General features: G+C 45.7%; 1 protein-coding gene across 7 annotated transcripts in view; it reads right to left on the bottom strand.

Annotated features, from left to right (window-relative positions):
• LOC139750394 (glutamate receptor ionotropic, kainate 2-like) overlaps positions 1-19877 on the bottom strand; it is a 690745-nt gene that overhangs the window by 90465 nt on the left and 580403 nt on the right. For all 7 annotated transcript variants that reach the window (XM_071665191.1, XM_071665147.1, XM_071665137.1 and 4 more), the window contains exons 4-5: positions 5327-5511; positions 1525-1682 (exon numbers count right to left, since the gene is read on the bottom strand). In XM_071665191.1, the coding sequence (XP_071521292.1) occupies positions 1525-1682; positions 5327-5511 (343 nt within the window). The remainder of the gene's footprint in view (positions 1-1524; positions 1683-5326; positions 5512-19877) is intronic.

The following is a 19877-nucleotide window of genomic DNA, read 5'->3' as shown; positions in this document are numbered from 1 at the left end:
CTTCTCATCATGATTTCCGTCAGGCTTACATAGCCCTTCTTCAAGGAGACATATGAAGAGACTGGAATTGTATGGAAGCGTAGTAGTTTGTGAATGAATCAAAATAAGTGGAAATTTTACATAAGGTAAAAAAGTGGTGTCCCTAATGGTCCGTCCTTGGTCCTTAGTTATTTCTGAACACAGAAATAGTCGACAGTTTGAATAAATTCACTTAAGACACAAGATGAATAACAAATCTAGATGTAAATACAGCTGTGCCGAGTCCACATAAACAGCGACAATAAATGAAAAATGATAAACGTAGTTCAATGAAGAAATGTGTAAAGTACCTGAGTATTTGGAAGGTGTTCAATCTAAGTTCAGCAGAGTTGAAGTTCACGAAACAATATACGAAAGGGTACAAGGGAAAAACAAGGGATCAGAAGGTTGCTGATTAGAGTGGTAAGAGAAGAAATACATACACATATGTAATCTTTACATATAACTGAGGGGCCCAAATACTACGTGGACTTGAAGCAAGGATTCATCAAATCTATCCTTAAACGAATCTATGGGGCTACCGTGAACTATAATTGGTAAATCATTTCATACGTTAACATTCCTATTTAAGAAAAATCACTTCGTCCGATTCGACGTAAAACGCTTGCCCACGCGTTGCATCTATTACTTCGAGTAGTATCAAATTTATTGAAAGTAGCTTGTTATATCGAAGTAAACAAACCCTATGTTTATTTTGTATACTTGAGCCACCTGTTAACTCTCTTCTTTTCCTAGTAAGTTAAGTCGTCTAGCCGGCTCTCGCAGAACTTATTTTCAGTCCGGAAATTAACTCAGTTGCTCGCCTTTGTACTCACTCCATTCTGTCTGTCTCTTTTTAAGTAAGGTGGCCAAAACTGGATTCAGGAGTAGAACGCCCTAGTGAACCTGTAGTGAGTTAAGATTATTCCCTTAAAACATAAATTCGACATCCCTGCCCATGAGCCCAAGAATTTTGCTCTTTTCTTCAGAGACTCATCTAATACCCAGAGTACTTACTCACCTTGGGGGTATGCTAGTACACTCACAGACTCCTGAAGTACACATCTACCACCCTCGAAGGGGGCTTCGTTTTAACGCGTGGAAACGCACTCGGTAACTCAGGGACTCACTGGACACTCTGAAGACTCAATGTGACACGGACTGGATCAATCTAACACCAGTGGAACTCGGCTGAAGCCTGAGGAGACTCACAAGGTACCGGGGATGAGCGCTTGACACCAGAGGAGGAAAACACCCGATTCTTGAGGATCCATCTAACACGAGGGGACTCACACCTCATAACCGATGAGTCACGTGCGTATTCACCTGATACCTTAGGACTCATCCAACATATGGGTACCTGCCAGATACCCAAGGGCTCACCTAACACGGAGTGACTCACTTTATACCCGAGGACTCATTCAACATGTGGGTACTGATACGTGAGGACTCGTCCAACATGTGGGTACTGGTATCTGAGGACTCATCTGCCACGTGGGGACTCACCTGTAGTCATTACCCCGGGGCAGCTGGCGGATGGACACCTTGAACTCGTTGGGCGCGGGCGTCTTGAGCAGTTCCTGCATGCGCACCAGACCCTCGTTGTCCTCGTACAAGATACAGAACGACTTCCATCCGAACAGCCGAACCAGGTCCAAGTAGGCCTGTGGGGGAAGACGTGGCTTAGATGTTGTCCAGGTGTTGTGGAGGTGTGGTATATGTGCAGGTGTTGTCCAGGTGCTTTGGAAGTGTGGTACAAGTGTGGGTGTTGTGGTATAAGTGCAGGTGTTGTCTAAGTGTTGTCCAGGAAAAGCTTCAGGAAATGCTGATGGATGACCGATTCTGACTGTGCATAATGTGACGAGTAGCTGAAGGAAAGGGTTACATAGACGTGTTGTTAATTCATAACCATCAAGAGAATTTTGATGAACTAGATCAAATACGCAAGTGTAACACTAACGCAACAATTGGGATGGTATATGAAGTAATGAAACACGCACGCCGCCGAGGTGAAAAAAAATTCAAACTATCGTAAAGAAATAGACTGGAAGAATTTAGATCTACACAGAAGGTCACTGAGGCGAAGTTCATAGGATACAGAAAGGAAAATACCCTGTACCAGAATATCAATGAGCACACTAGACCTTAATTTTTTAAACGTAGGAGCTTAGATGATGAGAACATAATATGTGACAGAGGGGAGAGTGATCCTGTAATGCCAGAGTTGGATTAAAAGGTAAATAAGAACGTAAAAGGGGGGAAATGAAACCAAATTCAGAGAGGAGATAACACTGTGGAAACTACTCAAATCTAAACAGATATCATCGAGGACAAATTGGGAAACGGAGTTTCATAATCGTGATACAGGTCATTATTATGAAAGGTTCGGTGAAGTGTAAGATGAAGAGCTAGACCATGGATGGCTTTAGCAGTAGATAAAAAGAGGAGGTTGAAAAAAAAAGAGAGAAATGAGGTGATAAATGTCAAAAAAGCGAGAGAGCTTAGCGATGCACCATGGACGAGATATATAGGCGACACTATAACCATCCAGTATTTCGAAGGTACATAGGGGCAATAAATGAACATAGCCAAATAAGAAACGGGGAAATAGGAAAGGCTTGGAAGGATTATTGTCGAGAGGGCGAGAGAGAATTCAAAACTTTGCCGTAAATGAATCAGGATTAAGTTGCCTGTTTAAGAGCCGCTATAAATTCAAAACTCTTCCACAAATTCATGAGCATTAATAGTCACTCACAGCGAAGCTAATGAGGCTAAGGGATATAGTGAGAAATTGTAGAGGGAGATGTTAAGATATGCGAGGACACGAGTGCTGTTCTAGGAATGTCTTCCGACCGGAAGACATTGTCGCCTATACACGGGTGAAAAATAATGAGGTGGTGGTCTTGGGAAGGATTGAAATGATCAAAGACAAGAAGGACTACAAGATGGCCTGAGCCATTTAAGGCTCATGCTGCAGATGGGAGTAAATACCTTTGGCAGGCCGCCTGAAATTTTGTTTAACATGTCGTTGAACGAGGCTGTAATGCCAAGAGATGGAACGGACTTAATGCAATTGTCCTCCCTAAGAAAGGAGGCTTAGAATTGGCGCAGAACTGCGGTCTTGCTCCTCTGACAACCGTGGTCTTGTAAAACTGGAGAAGATTTATTAGACATTAAAAGAATGTCCATTTGCAAAGGAGGAACCACCTAAGCGAGAGCAAATCGAACTAAGGAAAAGAAGGTCATGTGTAACGAACGCCTTCGACTTCAAACCGCTCCTTTTAGAGAAGAGAAGAAAGTTATGTGGATTTGGTTTTCTTACTCTGCCAAGATAGCCTTTGACACTACACTACATACGAGGTTCGCAAGCGAGATAGATATCTAAGCAGGAACAGGAGAAAATGTCCTCCAAAATATACGAAGTTACCTTAGTGGAAAGGAACCAAGGAGGCACCTCTGAGGAGCTATCTCGGAATGAGTTAGGGACCGTTGTGGCGTACAGCAGGGCTCGATCCTGGGACCATTGGTCTACCTGAATCGCGAAGAAGTTTTGGACTCGTACATTAATATGTTTACGAATAATGCTAAGGTCACAACGGGAGTAAAGGCTGATGGGGACTGCATCTACCTACCAAGTGACTTTATTCAAACTCCCAAGTTGGTGTGATGCACGGGTAAAGGAATTCGACCACAGTATGCAAAAGTAAGTAGGATGGGACGCAGTTAATGAATGTCTCGATACGAATTTTATTTAGCAAAATATAAGCTGAAGGAATGTGTGTGTGTGTGGGATGGACTTGGCAACAGTTTAACTTTTACTCCGTATCTTTTCGACACAGGTGACCGAAAAAGAATAGCAAGGAAGACAAACTGTCTGTTTTTCAAATATCAGAATCGCGTTTACGTCCGTGGATAAGAAAATGTCCATCAAGCTACTCAAACGTATATTAGTCCTAAGTTAGATTAAGCTTTCCAAGTTTGGCTGAAGAAACAAAAAGAACTATTAGAGAAGGTCCAGGGGAGGATGACATAGTTAAGAGTTCTTAGTGAGCGAGGTTAGAGGGTATAAATTCTCCCCCCCCCCCCTTTCCCATGGAAGAGAAAAGAATAAGTTGTGACCTGATCACAACCTTCAAGTCTGATGACTTCTACAACGATAGTTAGTTCATCGAAGGAGGCAAAGACAGGGTAGCCAGGGTCATAACAAGAATTAAGCAAGGAATTTGATAGCAAAGATGCAGAGACGTACTTTCATAGCATCAGAGTAGTGAGTGTGAACTAAATATGGCAGGTGATGACACTGTGAATGCCGACGATGTATGAGTGAGATTGTTCAAATCATGGGACCTTGCGATGGTAGTACTTCCACCCCGTACAGTACAAATAGATGATGAGTACACAGACAGCACGAAGTGAGTACACAGGCAGGATGGAATGAGTACATAGACAGCACGTAGTGAGTACACAGGCAGGATGGAATGAGTACACAGGCAGAACGTAATGAGTACACGGGTAGTACGTAATGAGCACACAGGAAGCACATAATGAGTAAACAGGCAGTATGAGTACATAGGCAGCACGTAATGAGTATACAGGGAGGCAACATATAGTGAGTACACAGGCAGCATGTAATAAGCACATAGGCAACATGATATACGTACACAGGCAACATGTAACAGAACAGCGCAGGTTTAACACAAAGTACGTGTGTGGGATGCAGGCGTGACATGGGCTTAGTTTATATAGCCAGGTGTCCTCATCCTACGTTACTTCTACTTGTCTCTGGTATTGAAAAACAAAGTTTTATGATGCCATTTTTAAACAGCCATATACTCAGCTAGTTCACATTTGTCCCGTACAACTGAACGTACAATATCTTTTTTTTTTACATTACTGATTTAATCTTTTTAAAGTAGTTTTTAACGTATGGACTATGATTACCACGTGTGGGAGCTGCCGACCATCATCGATTACCGAGAGTAAAGTGGCTGACTGGTTCATAAAGGCAGTGGAACTCTGGATTACATGGTACATGCATCACTCACTCTGCTGGGGAAAGGCAAGTGCGTGTAGTACCGGGTGTAGCGCGGCTCACGCTCACTAAACAGAACCAAGGTGTTGTAGCTTACCTACTGGGAATACAGTACAAGTGTAGCGAAGGTACATAGTCTTAAAACAAGTGGTACAATTCATCGACGCTCAGAGCAGAGGTGTACGTACTCACAGGCACACAGGGAAGGTGTAACACAGGTGTAATCAAGATGTGACCGAGGTGTGGATCAGAGATGGCACACGTGTGCAGCCTCACCTTGCTGAGGGAGGAGGGGTGTGGGTACAGGTTGACGGAGTAGTCGTCGCGTCTGAGGCGGTAGTCCCAGCGGGTCTCGATGTGAGGGATCTCCAGGGCGTCGCAGATGGACTGGACGTGCGCCGAGGTCTGGCCGGACTGGGGGCCGAAGATGGCAGCCACGCCCGAGTTGACGAGGTTACACACTGTGGGTAGAGGAGACGGATGGCGTGAGGCAGGTGGTGGCGAGAAGCATCACGCGCTACAGATTTAGGAGACAAGATGGCATGAAACAGGTAGATAAAATTCACCCGGGTACCTTATACAAGGGGAGTCAGCTGGTGCCACACTTGGGGAGAGAGAGAGAGAGAGAGAGAGAGAGAGAGAGAGAGAGAGAGAGAGAGAGAGAGAGAGAGAGAGAGAACCTGATGTGAGACAGATGATAAAGGAAGACAGTGTCAGACAGGTGAGGAGACACAAGTGGTGCGATACATGGGGGATGAGAGACGGTGGTAGTGAGAGAGAGAGTTAGTGTAAAGCGTAGTATGAGACGTACACCACACCTTAGGAGAGACAGATTACGAGAGATGGCTAGGGAAAGGGCACCTGATGCGAGATGTGGTAAGTGGTGCGTTGCAACATGTAGTATGTACGACACTCGTATTCTGGGTGCAGTACGGGAATGAGAGACAGCAGGTGCGAGACATAAGGTGAAAGATGCACCGTGTATCACGTCCTAAGAAGACCAGTAGTGAGGGTAGATTAAGGGAAAGAGACACTAGGTATAAGACAGTTCGTTAAGGGTATTGAGAGAACCAGTGAGAAACGAGCAGTGAGAAACGTGAGTGTAAACACATGTGGAAGACCGTAAAGTGGTGACCTTAAGGTCGAGGCTGAGCACATGGAAGTGAGCACAGTACCAAAGACTCATAACAAATGACGGAGGAGGAAACTTGAGGTTGTTAATCCTAGAAAATACTGCATAAACCTACTCCGTCAAGGATCCAATCCTCGGAAACTGTTAAAAAGTCCTATAAACATATCAAAACACAGATCGTGCACTGAGGGTCGGACTGAGTGTGCCAGGGGAAATCTCCGATGCAAAGGGGAAAACGTGTCGAGATTCTCGAGGTAATTTTAACGCATTACTAAACTAATTAATGACAGTCTTACGACAATCTCGTTCAGGATGTGATGTCGACACAAAACACGTCGGTAACCAGCGTCCTTTGCCTCATCAGCTGTTCGATTCTGTTTAGAATTACACCGAGAATCTCGTATATTCTTCCTTGCCTCATGACATACGAACATCACGTGTGTCTGTACATATACACGTTGAAACTCTCCACAGTAACAAGCGACTGGCATTATTTTTTTTCATACCATTTCAGAAGCATCTTCACCTGTCGATATCCAGGAGGTTCCATGACAAGAGAAATAGCAAATATGAATAACCTACGTGTGTGTGTGTGTGTGATATTTCATACGATGTATATGCATTGTATATGCGTACATACAATGCCTGGTCTTTAAGTTCCTAAAGGCAATCTTAGTAGTGGACAAAGCTTCTAAGTTCTTTAATTTTTCATGAAGTGAATCCAGTTTCTTTTCCTGTTCCTCCAGCTTATACTTAAGTAACACCATCTGTTCCCTAGTGTGTGTGTGTGTGTGTGTGTGTGTGTGTGTGTGTGTGTGTGTGTGTGTGTGTGTCTCAAAATACGGTGGATATGACTCTCATGATTGATACACTTTTAGCCATCATCATTCACACGTCATCATGTTGATATATGACCTTCTGGTCATATATCTGGCCCAAGAAGGTTCCAGAGTGATAATGAGGTGGGAAGGTCAGGGTGCAACGTTGGAGGCGTCAAGAGTCAGGACACGTCATACGTCTGGCAACACGAGGGCCTGCAAGCGCCTGCTGCCAGATTTCAATTCAAACTTTCGCACCGTATCATGATGGAACTACAAGAGTTTGATTTCATTACCACAGCCATCATTATCATCTGTATCATTACCACTAAAATAACAGGGAAGTATTAAGATAACTAACAAGGGCTGTTTCCACCCAGTTCATTACCATGTATACATAAAGAATTTAGTTTAAATTAGTTCATAAAATGTGGGTAATTTCGAAGGGAGAGCCTCATTATCTCTTGATCAAACACACACGAGTAAACTGCCGAATTAACTTCCCTTTACATTTTCTCCTGAAGATCAACACTATTTGTTGGTTCTTAATTTGTGCCCTTCAAGCAACGTGTTCAGCAGGAGGTGAGGCTGACGACTTCATGACGCTGGTGTAGGTGGCACAAGTCTGAAGCGCGCACCTTGCAAGGCTACGGAGCGCAGGGTCAACAAACACGGGTGGACGTGTTAGACGGCTGTGTAGGTACAGAGACAAATTGAATGTCAGGTACGGAGGTGTTTAGGGAGGTAGGTAGGTACGTACGAGGGTGTTGAGTAAGGTAGGAACGAAGGTACTTAAAGAGGTAGGCAAGAAGGTTTATATGATAGTAAGTTGGTAAATAGGGAGGCAGTCTATTGGGAAGTAAAAGGAGGCAGACATGGGAAGACAGAAAAATTATCTCATTGTACACGCACACACACACACACACACACACACACACACACACACACCCTAGCCCTATGTCAGGTACACATAATATCGACCAGTCCCTGAAGGAGAATTAACAGCTGGGTGGACTGTGGACCAACTGCCCCGACCAGGATTCGAACCCGTGCTATTTTGATCCCAGGCGGCCCGTGCATACGTGACGGCCAGTAATGCTAACCGTTATACCACGTAGGCCCGTATGTCAGTATGTGTGTGTGTGTGTGTGTGTGTGTGTGTGTGTGTGTGCTCTCTCTCTCTCTCTCTCTCTCTCTCTCTCTCTCTCTCTCTCTCTCTCTCTCTCTCTCTCTCTCTCTCTCTACGCAGAAGCAACATCCATCCCATCCAAATTACTCCATACTCAACCACCTCCCTACAAGTACATATAAAATCTTTCTCTTGCTTCATAGCAACCTACACTTACATATCGCACCTTCCCACATCGTTACAATCCGATACACAGGCAACAATCGCCCTACCAACAGATTCTTGAATTCTACTCCACCAGGTACTCAGACCCATGGAACACTAGACTACACTCCCCAGGAATGTACGTGTTATACTTTCTTATTTGCATTTCAAACAAGTGTTTCATCGCTATCACAAGACCACTCATGCCCAAGATGTAACTCTCATACTCAGAATATGAACACTTACTTCACACAGACAGACAGACAGACAGACAGCGTCGCTACACTTCATGGACTGTGGTGCCGCCCTGTGTGTATGTTCCAGCTGGCTGACTGTTGCGGAAGACTCCCCGAAAAAAAAAAAAAAAAAGAGGGGGAGTCCCGGAGCAGAACACATTGTAGGAATGTGTACAGGGTTTATTAGGGGGAGGAGAGAGAGAGAGAGAGAGAGAGAGAGAGAGAGAGAGAGAGAGAGAGAGAGAGAGAGAGAGAGAGAGAGAAACCAAGTGTATCTACGAGATTTTTTTTTTGCCCTGATGGTAAGGCTAGATCGTAGCATTTACGTGCAATGCTTCTCTTTTAATGCATTCGAACTACAGATCATCTCCGGGTTATCATTACAGTAGCTGTCACTTTCCCCTCTCTGGCCCAGACTGCTAGTCTTACCTATCCTTCTTGCATCACGTTCACACCAGCTAACACACTCACTCACTCTCTCTCTCTCTACGTCCTGTACATAACACTTGGCAACTCTTATCTCACGCGAGTCTTGATCTTAAATCCCAATTCCTTTCAGTCGTTTATCCTCAGCAGTCGTGGCCGTGGAGCCACAGGTGATGATATCCCATCGATACTCAGTCTGAGAAACGCCATCAGTCCGACGAGGGTTTGAACGCGACATCACTCTACCCACCTATCGACTCCGCTTCTAGCCTCCTGGCTCTTTCACGAGCCATTCTTTTTTTGCAATTATATTGGACATTGAAGTGATGGAATTCTCCTCCGTCTCCTGTCCTCTTATCTTCATAATAGCATTTCTGTCTCTAATTCTCTTCCGTTTTCTGTCCTCCTGTCTTCATACAGCATTTCTGTCTCTTATTCTACTCCGTCCACTGTCCTCCTGTCTTCATACAGCACTTCTGTCTCTAAAAGTCGGGTCTACAGGTACAGAAGTTCAAATATAATCCATCTCGCATTCTATTTCTCTCAACCCTATTATCATATCTTTCATCCGATATACCCATGACTGGTGCCTGGAGTTGGAGGCTGGAAATCCTCCCCATCTGTGTCATTTCTAAAAGGAGAAACATTACAAGAAGAATAATAAGCCGTCGAGGACAGTTTTTTCCTCAACAGCTCACTCACTTGTCCTTGGCGTTACCTCGCTAAGGGGAGAGAGAGAGAGAGAGAGAGAGAGAGAGAGAGGTTCAGAAAATAAACCCTCTTAGGTATCAAAAAAACATCATCCGACTTGTGAAAGAGACGCTAAAGTCGCCTCGAATTTGGAAATGATCTCCAAAGGCCACAGATCCGTCTCTGTGGTCAACGCTGCCTTGAAGGTAGAAATGGCCGATACTCAACATGGAACAACGAGTGTCTCACTCCCACCTTGTGGCGAGGTACTGCCCATATAATGCTCATTCACTCGGTCGAAAGTATACGAAGAAATTATAGTTTGGCGATTGACTCTCTCTCTCTCAATGTATATCTTGACTGGGAACATATTAAGCAGGTATGGAAATACGTATATTTCTTCAAATTCTCTTCTCTCTACAACTCTATAACATCGGCTGAAGAACGAATGGAACATAACTCAGTCGCTACAATGAGACAAGATATAACATCAGCTCTTTCCTCCTACCAAAGGGGAAAAATGCAACCACAATGTTTATCCTCCCAATAAAGCTTGCAACACTAGCTTCTCCTCCCAATAAAGCCTCCAACACTAGCTTCACCTCCCAATAAAGCCTCCAACACTAGCTTCACCTCCCAATAAAGCCTCCAACACTAGCTTCTTCCCCCAATAAAGCTTCCAACACTAGCTTCACCTCCCAATAAAGCCTCCAACACTAGCTTCTCCTCCCAATAAAGCCTCCAACACTAGCTTTTCCTCCCAATAAAGCCTCCAGCACTAGCTTCTCCTCCCAATAAAGCCTCCAACACTAGCTTCTCCTCCCAATAAAGCCTCCAACACTAGATTCTCCTTCCAACAAACCCTCCAACACTAGTCTCTTAAAATATACCACCCCGGTGACAAACGAGCCAATTCTGTCGTACGAAATCATGTACCACCAACGACCAACAAACATCCACCTCTAATTATGACCCAGACCAACGCTGGGGTTACAAATGGTCCCATAACGTCAGAAAGGCGAGTATATCTTTTTTCTTTTTCTTCTTCTTTAGTACGATAACAGGAGTGGAGTTGCTGGCGATAAACATGCCTACAGAGGGACGGGGAAGGGACACACGGACACGCCAGCAAATGCAAAAGCCAGATACGTGTCTCCATCAATCCTGGATTTTTGGACGGAAGTCAAAAATTTTTTCTTCTTTCTTGGAGTCGTTGGTCACAGAAGCTCCCCAAGAGGAGGTGAGAATGGTTCCCCTCTCTCTCTCTCTCTCTCTCTCTCTCTCTCTCTCTCTCTCTCTCTCTCTCTCTCTCTCTCTCCCCTACAGGATACGTGGTGGGCGGAGTGACAAGAAAAGGTTTTTAAGGTTGGGATGGGGAGTGGGGGGATGGGGTGGATGGGGATATATCGGGCTCTCACAACACAAAGACTCCCACAAACACGTGAACAAGAACGCGCACAAACACACACGGAGGCACTGTTATTCTTCGTGACCTACGTGAATAACACGCCTGAAGGTATGGACTCCAATCTGAACATGTTGGCAGATGATGTATAGGTCACGAGGGAAGTGAAAAGCAAGGAGGATTGGATTAGCTTACAAGGGGACCTAAACAGATTCACTAGTTGGTCTGATACGAATGACTGATGAAATTCAACCCCAGCAACTGTAACGAGGAAGGGAAGAAATGAGCGACCTCACTATGATTCTTGTCTAACAGGAAATAATCTTCAGTTTAAGTGTTTAAGACTGGACGTGGAAATGGTCAAATGGTCGGAACTGTGAGGGTTGAAGTGGGTCACGGGAAGGAAAGAAGTGGGCGAGAGTCCTTGGAGGGAAATGTCAGAGTTTGTACTGTAAGGGCAAGGACGAGAATTTCTCAAATGTGTATTTGTTCCAACAGTGTTTTATGGATGGGGATAACGGGGCCTTGAACGCCAATGAAGAAAGCGAGTAGGTGTGTTGGAAGCGAAATGCCTGAGGACTGTATGTGGTGCGAGGCGGGTTAACTGTGTAAGATATGATTGGGTAAGACAGAGCTGTTTTATATAGTACTCGCAGTCCGACTGAGAGGGCTGACCAGGATGTGCTGAAATGGTTTGTACATACAGAAAGGATGAACGAAGAGAGGTTGAGGCGGAGGAAGCAAGTGGGAGGTGTCGGAGCGACTGAGGAGGACCTGGAAATGTGGAGTGAAGGAGGCTTTGGGATACCAGGTCCTGGACATTCAGGATGGTGCGAAGGTTTGCAACTGATAAACTGAATCGATGTGCTATATGGGGGGTAACGTGCTATCATTAGACTGGACGAGGGGCAACAAAGTGACCCAGTAATTTTTGAGGCCTGGCTGTGAAATGCTGCCGCTAGTGTCGGTGCATTATACATGGCTGCTGGAGGGAGACTGGATGTGCAAATGGGGCCATATTTTTTAGTCTGCTTGTGATGTTGCCTCGCTAAAGCGGAAACGCAGGTAGGTTTTAAAAGTCAAAATCTTTTCCTTTTACTGTTACGATCTCGCGCGCTTCTCCGCTAACCTACCCAACTACTGTTATCACATGGGTTTCAGCAATTAACATAACGCCATCACATCTCCCTGAGAATCTTAGTATTATCTTTAAGTATCTATTGTCCCCACCTATTAAAGCGTCTCGCCAACCGATGTCCTGGTCTCATACATCTCTACTACCCACTGTCCGTTATCGGACGCCTTGCAACACACCAGTGTCTGTCCTTAGACGTCTTCCAGCACCGCAAGTCTCATCCTCACACGCTCTTCTGCTACCTCCTCTCATCTCAGGCGACTCGGCCCCCGATGGCTTAACCGTCAGACATCCCTCTCCACCACAACTCCTGACCCTACTACGTCTCTGATCATCATCTATCCTCACAAGTCTTGAAGGATTCGCTATCGTCTCCTCAGACGTCGTTCTACCATTCACTAATCGTCTTGCATCTCTCAGCAAACCCACGTCCTTCCACTTTGCACCTTCCTCAGCATCCTCGTGAGTTCCAGATTCGCCAGTGATTCAATACTTCCATATTTTCCTGACGTCTCCCCCAAGTCTTCCCCCTTCCACTGGAAGTCTTTCTTTCAGCGTTCTGAACATCCCAACCCACATCCCCAGTGTCCCAAGTCCTCTGCCTGCCTCACACCATGCACCGCATTCATATCTCATGATAAAGTGCCACAACCTTATCAATATTCCTCATATCTGTCATCCCACACGTCTCTCCTTGGCCCATAATCTTCCACTACACAAACATCCCACCGAACATACGTATGTGCCCAGGTCTCCCACTTCTCATAACACTGTCATGTCCCCCCTTTCATCGGCCCTACACCCAACATGATACTCGCCTTCTTAGTATTCTCGTCTTTCCCCTTCCATTCTTACTTTACGTCGATGTTGCCGACTCGTCTTTATCCCTCCACAGATGGGTCCGGTGCAACACGTCCTTCAGTAGTGCTGGTCATTCATCTCATACACCCTCCATCCCCCACCAGTTGCCCCACGACTCTTCAAACCTTCCATCCCACGCCTCATTCATCTCATGAGCCTCAAGTCTTTTCTCTCTTCCATGTCGCTCAACTTCTCCTGTCCCTCATCATTCTCGCTCGGCTTCCCTTCCTACAATGCTGCATCGTCATCAGCCATCCTCCATCCCTCATTCATCATCACCTTCACCATACACGTCTTTTCGCCGTCATCACGTAAACTCAACGTATCCCAACAACAGCTCTACGTCTTAGTGTTTTTCATACGGTAGTCAGGTTAGCGAAAGAAGAGGTCAGGGTTCACGATAAAACGTGGCATCAAAACCAGAACCACAGCACAGTGGAATGAAGACGTAGAATAAGCAATGGAAAGAAAGAAAGAAGTGGTCGGACCAGAAAGCGTTCTTTACGGTTTTACAAATGGAAGGAGAACTACAGAGTATACAGGTGTATGGTGTCACTGATCACACGCCCCGAAGCACCAAATATCCACCTCATCCGTATTCCAGGACTCCTACGTCTTCCATCGCACACTCGGCTCATCATTTCCACGTCTCCAGCCTCCTGCACTCAACACTCTGTCCTCCATCTCTCTCGTCTCTCAGCGCCTCCACTGCACCTCCTCGCTCTGCACTACACCTCACACATACAACTCCACAAACCCAAATTCCTCCTCTTATCACGTCGTATTACCCATCTCATGCGAATCTCAGCATCCCCACCTCACACGTCAGCCATAACCCACCCCTCATATCTCACAATTTCTTCAGCAACTCAAAAGTCTTATCATTGCCCCTGCCTCACACTTCCCTCATCAACGCCATCTTCTCTTTTCTCATCACCCTCACCAAGCGTGTCCCTCATAACCCAGCTGTACATGTACCTCACCATCTGTCAGTCTCCTTCCCCTCATCACCCCCCAGTTCCAGTGCCCCGGAATAAACCTGCAAATTAAGCATGACCTGCAAAGGTCTAAATTATGGGCGTGTTAAAGGCCTACCATCGTTTAGCACTATCATTACCATTATGTCCAGGGTTGCCAAACCTCCAGATGCCAGCACCATAACTACCATTATGTCCAGGGTTGCCAAACCTCCAGATGCTAGCACCATAACTACCATTATGTCCAGGGTTGCCAAACCTCCAGATGCCAACACCATAACTACCATTATGTCCAGGGTTGCCAAACCTCCAGATGCCAGCACCATAACTACCATTATGTCCAGGGTTGCCAAACCTCCAGATGCCAGCACCATAACTACCATCATGTCCAGGGTTGCCAAACCTCCAGATGCCAGCACCATAACTACCATTATGTCCAGGGTTGCCAAACCTCCAGATGCCAGCACCATCACTACCATCATGTCCAGGGTTGCCAAACCTCCAGATGCCAGCACCATAACTACCATTATGTCCAGGGTTGCCAAACCTCCAGATGCCAGCACCATAACTACCATCATGTCCAGGGTTGCCAAACCTCCAGATGCCAGCACCATAACTACCATTATGTCCAGGGTTGCCAAACCTCCAGATACCAGCACCATAACTACCATTATGTCCAGGGTTGCCAAACCTCCAGATGCCAGCACCATAACTACCATCATGTCCAGGGTTGCCAAACCTCCAGATGCCAGCACCATAACTACCATTATGTCCAGGGTTGCCAAACCTCCAGATGCCAGCACCATAACTACCATCATGTCCAGGGTTGCCAAACCTCCAGATGCGAGCACCATAACTACCATTATGTCCAGGGTTGCCAAACCTCCAGATGCCAGCACCATAACTACCATTATGTCCAAGGTTGCCAAACCTCCAGATGCCAGCACCATAACTACCATCATGTCCAGGGTTGCCAACCTCCAGATGCCAGCACCATACTACCATTATGTCCAGGGTTGCCAAACCTCCAGATGCCAGCACCATAACTACCATTATGTCCAGGGTTGCCAAACCTCCAGATGCCAGCACCATAACTACCATCATGTCCAGGGTTGCCAAACCTCCAGATGCCAGCACCATAACTACATCATGTCCAGGGTTGCCAAACCTCCTAAGGCCAGCACCATAACTACCATTATGTCCAGGGTTGCCAAACCTCCAGCTGCCAGCATCATCACTACCATTATGTCCAGGGTTGCCAAACCTCCAGATGCCAGCACCATAACTACCATTATGTCCATGGTTGCCAAACCTCCAGCTGCCAGCACCATAACTACATAATGTCCAACTCTGTCCTCATCATTATAATTATGTCCAGATTTGCTAGATATTGCAGGACAGTGACACAAAGAGTGAAGTGGATCTACAGTGACGCAAGTTCAGTGAAAAAAAACAGTGAAATACGGTGATCTACCTTGACAAAAATGTGAGGTACAGTAATATTGAGAAACGAAGATACAAACATCAAAATACAGTGACAAAACAGTGAAATAGTAATGATAATCGTAGGAAACAGCGACGCATGCATCAAAATACGGTGATAATAACTATGAAACAGTGATAAAAACAGTGAAGTACCGTGAGACAAACAGTGAAGCAGGTCACAGATGTGTGGAGAAGCAGGTCACATGTGTGGAGAAGCAGGTCACAGATGTGTGGTGAGGCAGATCACAAGGGTGTGGTGAGGAAGGTCACAGATGCGTGGTGAAGGAGGTCACAAGGTTGTAAGGCAAAACAGTTGTAGTATGTCATTCTGGCTGTATATCCTCTCCAACATCCTCCTCCTCCCCCACATCTTCCCTTCTCCCTCAGGTTTCCCCTTTCCACAGTTCCCCCTCTCTCCCTCAACTTCCCCTCCCTCACAGCCTCTCTTCTACAAGTCTTTCCCTCCAACAAACTTCCCGCTCCCCCACAAGTTACCCTCCCCAGCGGCATCCCTTCCCCAACAAGCTCTCGTCTTCTACAGCTTCCTCTCTCTCCTTTAACTCACCCCCAACCCCCCACCCTAACACACAACCTCCCTTCTCCCACAAACCTCTCCCTCCCCCCACAACTCTTCCCCACACCTGCAGTTTAGGAGTTGAGGCGCAAGACAAATCCACCGAAGACGTCTCACCAAGCTGTGAAAACCAAAGTAAACCACTTGATAAACTTGGACACTGACTCGTTCTGCGGAGACGGAAATGAGACAAGAGAAATAGCTTTACCAACTCCTCAAGCCTCTGGATCATGCTATCAGACGTGGGGCGGCAAACACGGGCTTGAAATCCAAGATATAGTTTCAAGGAGCAAATGTGCCACGCTTGGCGACTACGTCGAGCACGCCCTCGAAACCCGAGACATTCACAAGAGAATGAACCAATTATGGCCCAGGAAACGAAGTAAGGTATGATAAAACCACTCCTAACAAAGACCCAAGATATCCTTCCATGTTCCATTTTCCACAACTCGTCAAATGAGAATCTGTCTCGACTGCATCTCATGAGGACACAATTCTCATCTCGCTCTTCCATCTGGGAAGAGAGAGAGAGTGTCGTAACAAGACTTCTGGGAACGCGTCTGAAGATGAGCGTCGGTCAAAATATACTGCACACTGTTGTCTGTCATACGACCGTTGCTCAGACGTTTGCCTCAAATTCTAAATCTCTTGTTCAAGACGTCATGACGGTCGACGGCTGGCTTCAGGTACACGAACGACTTCAAGTCCTCGCCTGTGACGCTTCTGCCTCACATCAAAGTTGGCTGTTTATTTTAGTTTTCATACCTTGAAAGGTGACTTGACGCGTCGCGCTGCCCTGCTGTGGCATTACGAGAGAATCTGGTTCCTAGAAGGCCATCCAATCCGAGAGTCTACATATACACACACAAACGAGAGAGGAAGTTGAAATAACATTTCATGAAATTTTACTCTGTCTCTGATGATGAGATCACCAGGTTCATGAATGTGCCAGGCAATGGGAGGGATCCTTGAACTCTTCCTCTGCAAGTGGGAGTTCCCTGCTCTCTGATAACAGAACAGAGTTATTCTATTCGCTTTTAACGGTGACTGATTATTTACGTCTCTTTCCTTAGCCTTATCTCCATAATTGTTGTAGCTTCTCTCTCTCTCTCTCTCTCTCTCTCTCTCTCTCTCTCTCTCTCTCTCTCTCTCTCTCTCACTTCGTCATTCCTTTGAAGGTCAGAGCTTCGAACTAGCACTGAAACATCCTGATGAACCAACTCAGTGTTCTAGATTCGATTCGTCTTATTGTACAGAACACACCGTTATCGTCCTAGGCGCCTGCATCATCTTATTCACATACGATGTACTGAGGTGGAAAACACACACTACTGCACCGTATTCACCGTAACCTCACACGTGAACGTTGGCGACGAATGCTTGGTTAAGAACCTGCCTAAGGAAGTAGTTTTGACATTGACGACTTCTCGTACACTACTACGCCTCGACCCTGGGGCACGACGGTGTCGATTCGTGGGAATGATGCTGTGATGTTTGGCCTCATAACGCTAAGGTCAAAGGCCAGGGCCATCACACGCAAGGGTCGTACCGTCATGCTCAGCCCATCACACAGGAGGGTCGTACTGTCATGCTCAGCCCATCACACGCAAGGGTCGTACCGTCATACGCTCAGCCCATCACACAGGAGGGTCGTACCGTCATGTGCTCACAGGTTGTACCGTCGTGTTCATGGGATACACCAAGCTAAAGGGTTGTACGGAAGTGCTCAAGGGGGCCAATACCGTCGTGCTAAAGAAAACGAAATACCATAATGATACAAAACCAGTTGTAATAACACTACAGACATTGCGTAACGAGAGCAGCGTATGCACAACACCACTATCATCTGATTCTGTGAACCTTCACATAATTACGTTACTTTCTACTTGCTGTTAACGGTACATCTTTACCGAAAACATCCAATGAACTCGAGGGCTGGAAAAGATTCATTAACTCAGTACAACCTTCATGTTCCCCCAACGCTCCAACTCTTAACAGGAAGGTTGGATATCCACGTCCAGCTATATTTCTGTCCACGGTACATGAGAGCAGACCTGTGATAATGGAATTCTGAGTATCACATACCCGTGTGCACATGATGCGAACATATATCACATGAAAAAGGAATGAATCAATGTCAAGCTTTGCAGCTCATGAAAGCGTCTGTTCATTTACATATTCACAGAAATTTACGTCAAACGGGGATTTTTTTCTTTCATTATTTTGCGATCATTTAGATTATCTCCGGCAGGTTCATACATTAGGATAATTGCATTCTTAATCTCTGTAATGGTATGATACCGAGCATTTTTACTTTTCAGTGCCCGAATATCAACTTCATACACTTGAAAATCAAGTGTTGCCACACAAGGTTCTTAGATTGATATGTGTTCGTGTTTATCCTACAGAATAATTTTACACTTGTCCGATCACCTTTCGTTATGCCAACATGTTCAAACTGGTTGTTTAGTGGGCTGAAGCAAGTATCCGCCCAGGGAAGTACTACTTTCCTGACGTAGGAGTGTTGAAGTGATGACCGGGACCATCTTACATCCTCCGTGTCAGTAGGTTGTAGACACCAGCCACCCAGGGAAGTACTGCCCTCCTGACGTAGTGAAGTGATGGCCGGGACCATCTTACATCCTCCGTGTCAGTAGGTTGTAGACACCAGCCACCCAGGGAAGTACTACCCTCCTGACGTAGTGAAGTGATGGCCGGAACCATCTTACATCCTCCGTGTCAGTAGGTTGTAGACACCAGCCACCCAGGGAAGTACTACCCTCCTGACGTAGTGAAGTGATGGCCGGAACCATCTTACATCCTCCGCGTCAGTAGGTTGTAGACACCAGCCACCCAGGGAAGTACTTCCCTCCTGACGTAGGTGTGTTGAAGTGATGGCCGGGACCATCTTACATCCTCCGTGTCATGAATGCTCATCGTAATTTCTGTCCTATGAAAACATAGCAACGTGCTCGACTCCATACATTTTCCTCACACACGCTGTAAACTTATCCTCCTCTCTTAACTCTTGTCTTCCCTCCCTTTTTCTCTCAGACTTTCATTTCTAGACTTGTTTGTTGCATTTTCTTTTTTTTTTCCACATTTTTTTTTTTGTTTCGAGGCCTTGTCTTTGATGGGGACATCCGTCCGTGACTGGAACCTTTAACCTAAATCACAAAGAGAATGGCCTCGACCACACCGCCCATCTGGGCCATGAACCATCAACAACAACCGAGACACAAAGAGGTTAAGAGACCACTGCATTTACCAAGGTGTAAACACCTTTTGAAGTGTCCACCATGTTTATCGAACGTGTCACCACGTAAAGCGGTCAAATACGTTTTTTAAAACGTTTTCACATTTCTTCAAGCATCTAGTACGTTTAGTGATCGTTTAACAAGCACTTGCAACGATAATTATAGCGATAATTATACTGTGAATGTATGCAAGATTTTTTTTTTTTTTTTCTTTAGCTGAGACAGCTGAATATACTCTTATACGTGCCTTAATTATCTGCAGAATTACATACATATCTTCAGCTAAATGGATGATATCATGAAATGTAACGGATCCCTGGAGCAAACTGTGAGGTTTTTGAAAGCACAGATTGAGTTACTAAGGCCTGCTGCCACAAGTTTCTGGAGAGTTTCTTCGCGTGTTTACAACTCTTAAGTGAATTTTTGTAGAGTTCTGGGACATGCAGGAAGATTTTCGGATTAAGCAGTCAAGTGTCTGAAGGAAGCTGCGAGGCTCGG

The sequence above is a fragment of the Panulirus ornatus genome, chromosome 1, assembly GCF_036320965.1.
Source record: "Panulirus ornatus isolate Po-2019 chromosome 1, ASM3632096v1, whole genome shotgun sequence".
Lineage (NCBI taxonomy): Eukaryota > Metazoa > Arthropoda > Malacostraca > Decapoda > Palinuridae > Panulirus > Panulirus ornatus.
This window is presented reverse-complemented; position numbering and strand designations above follow the sequence as displayed.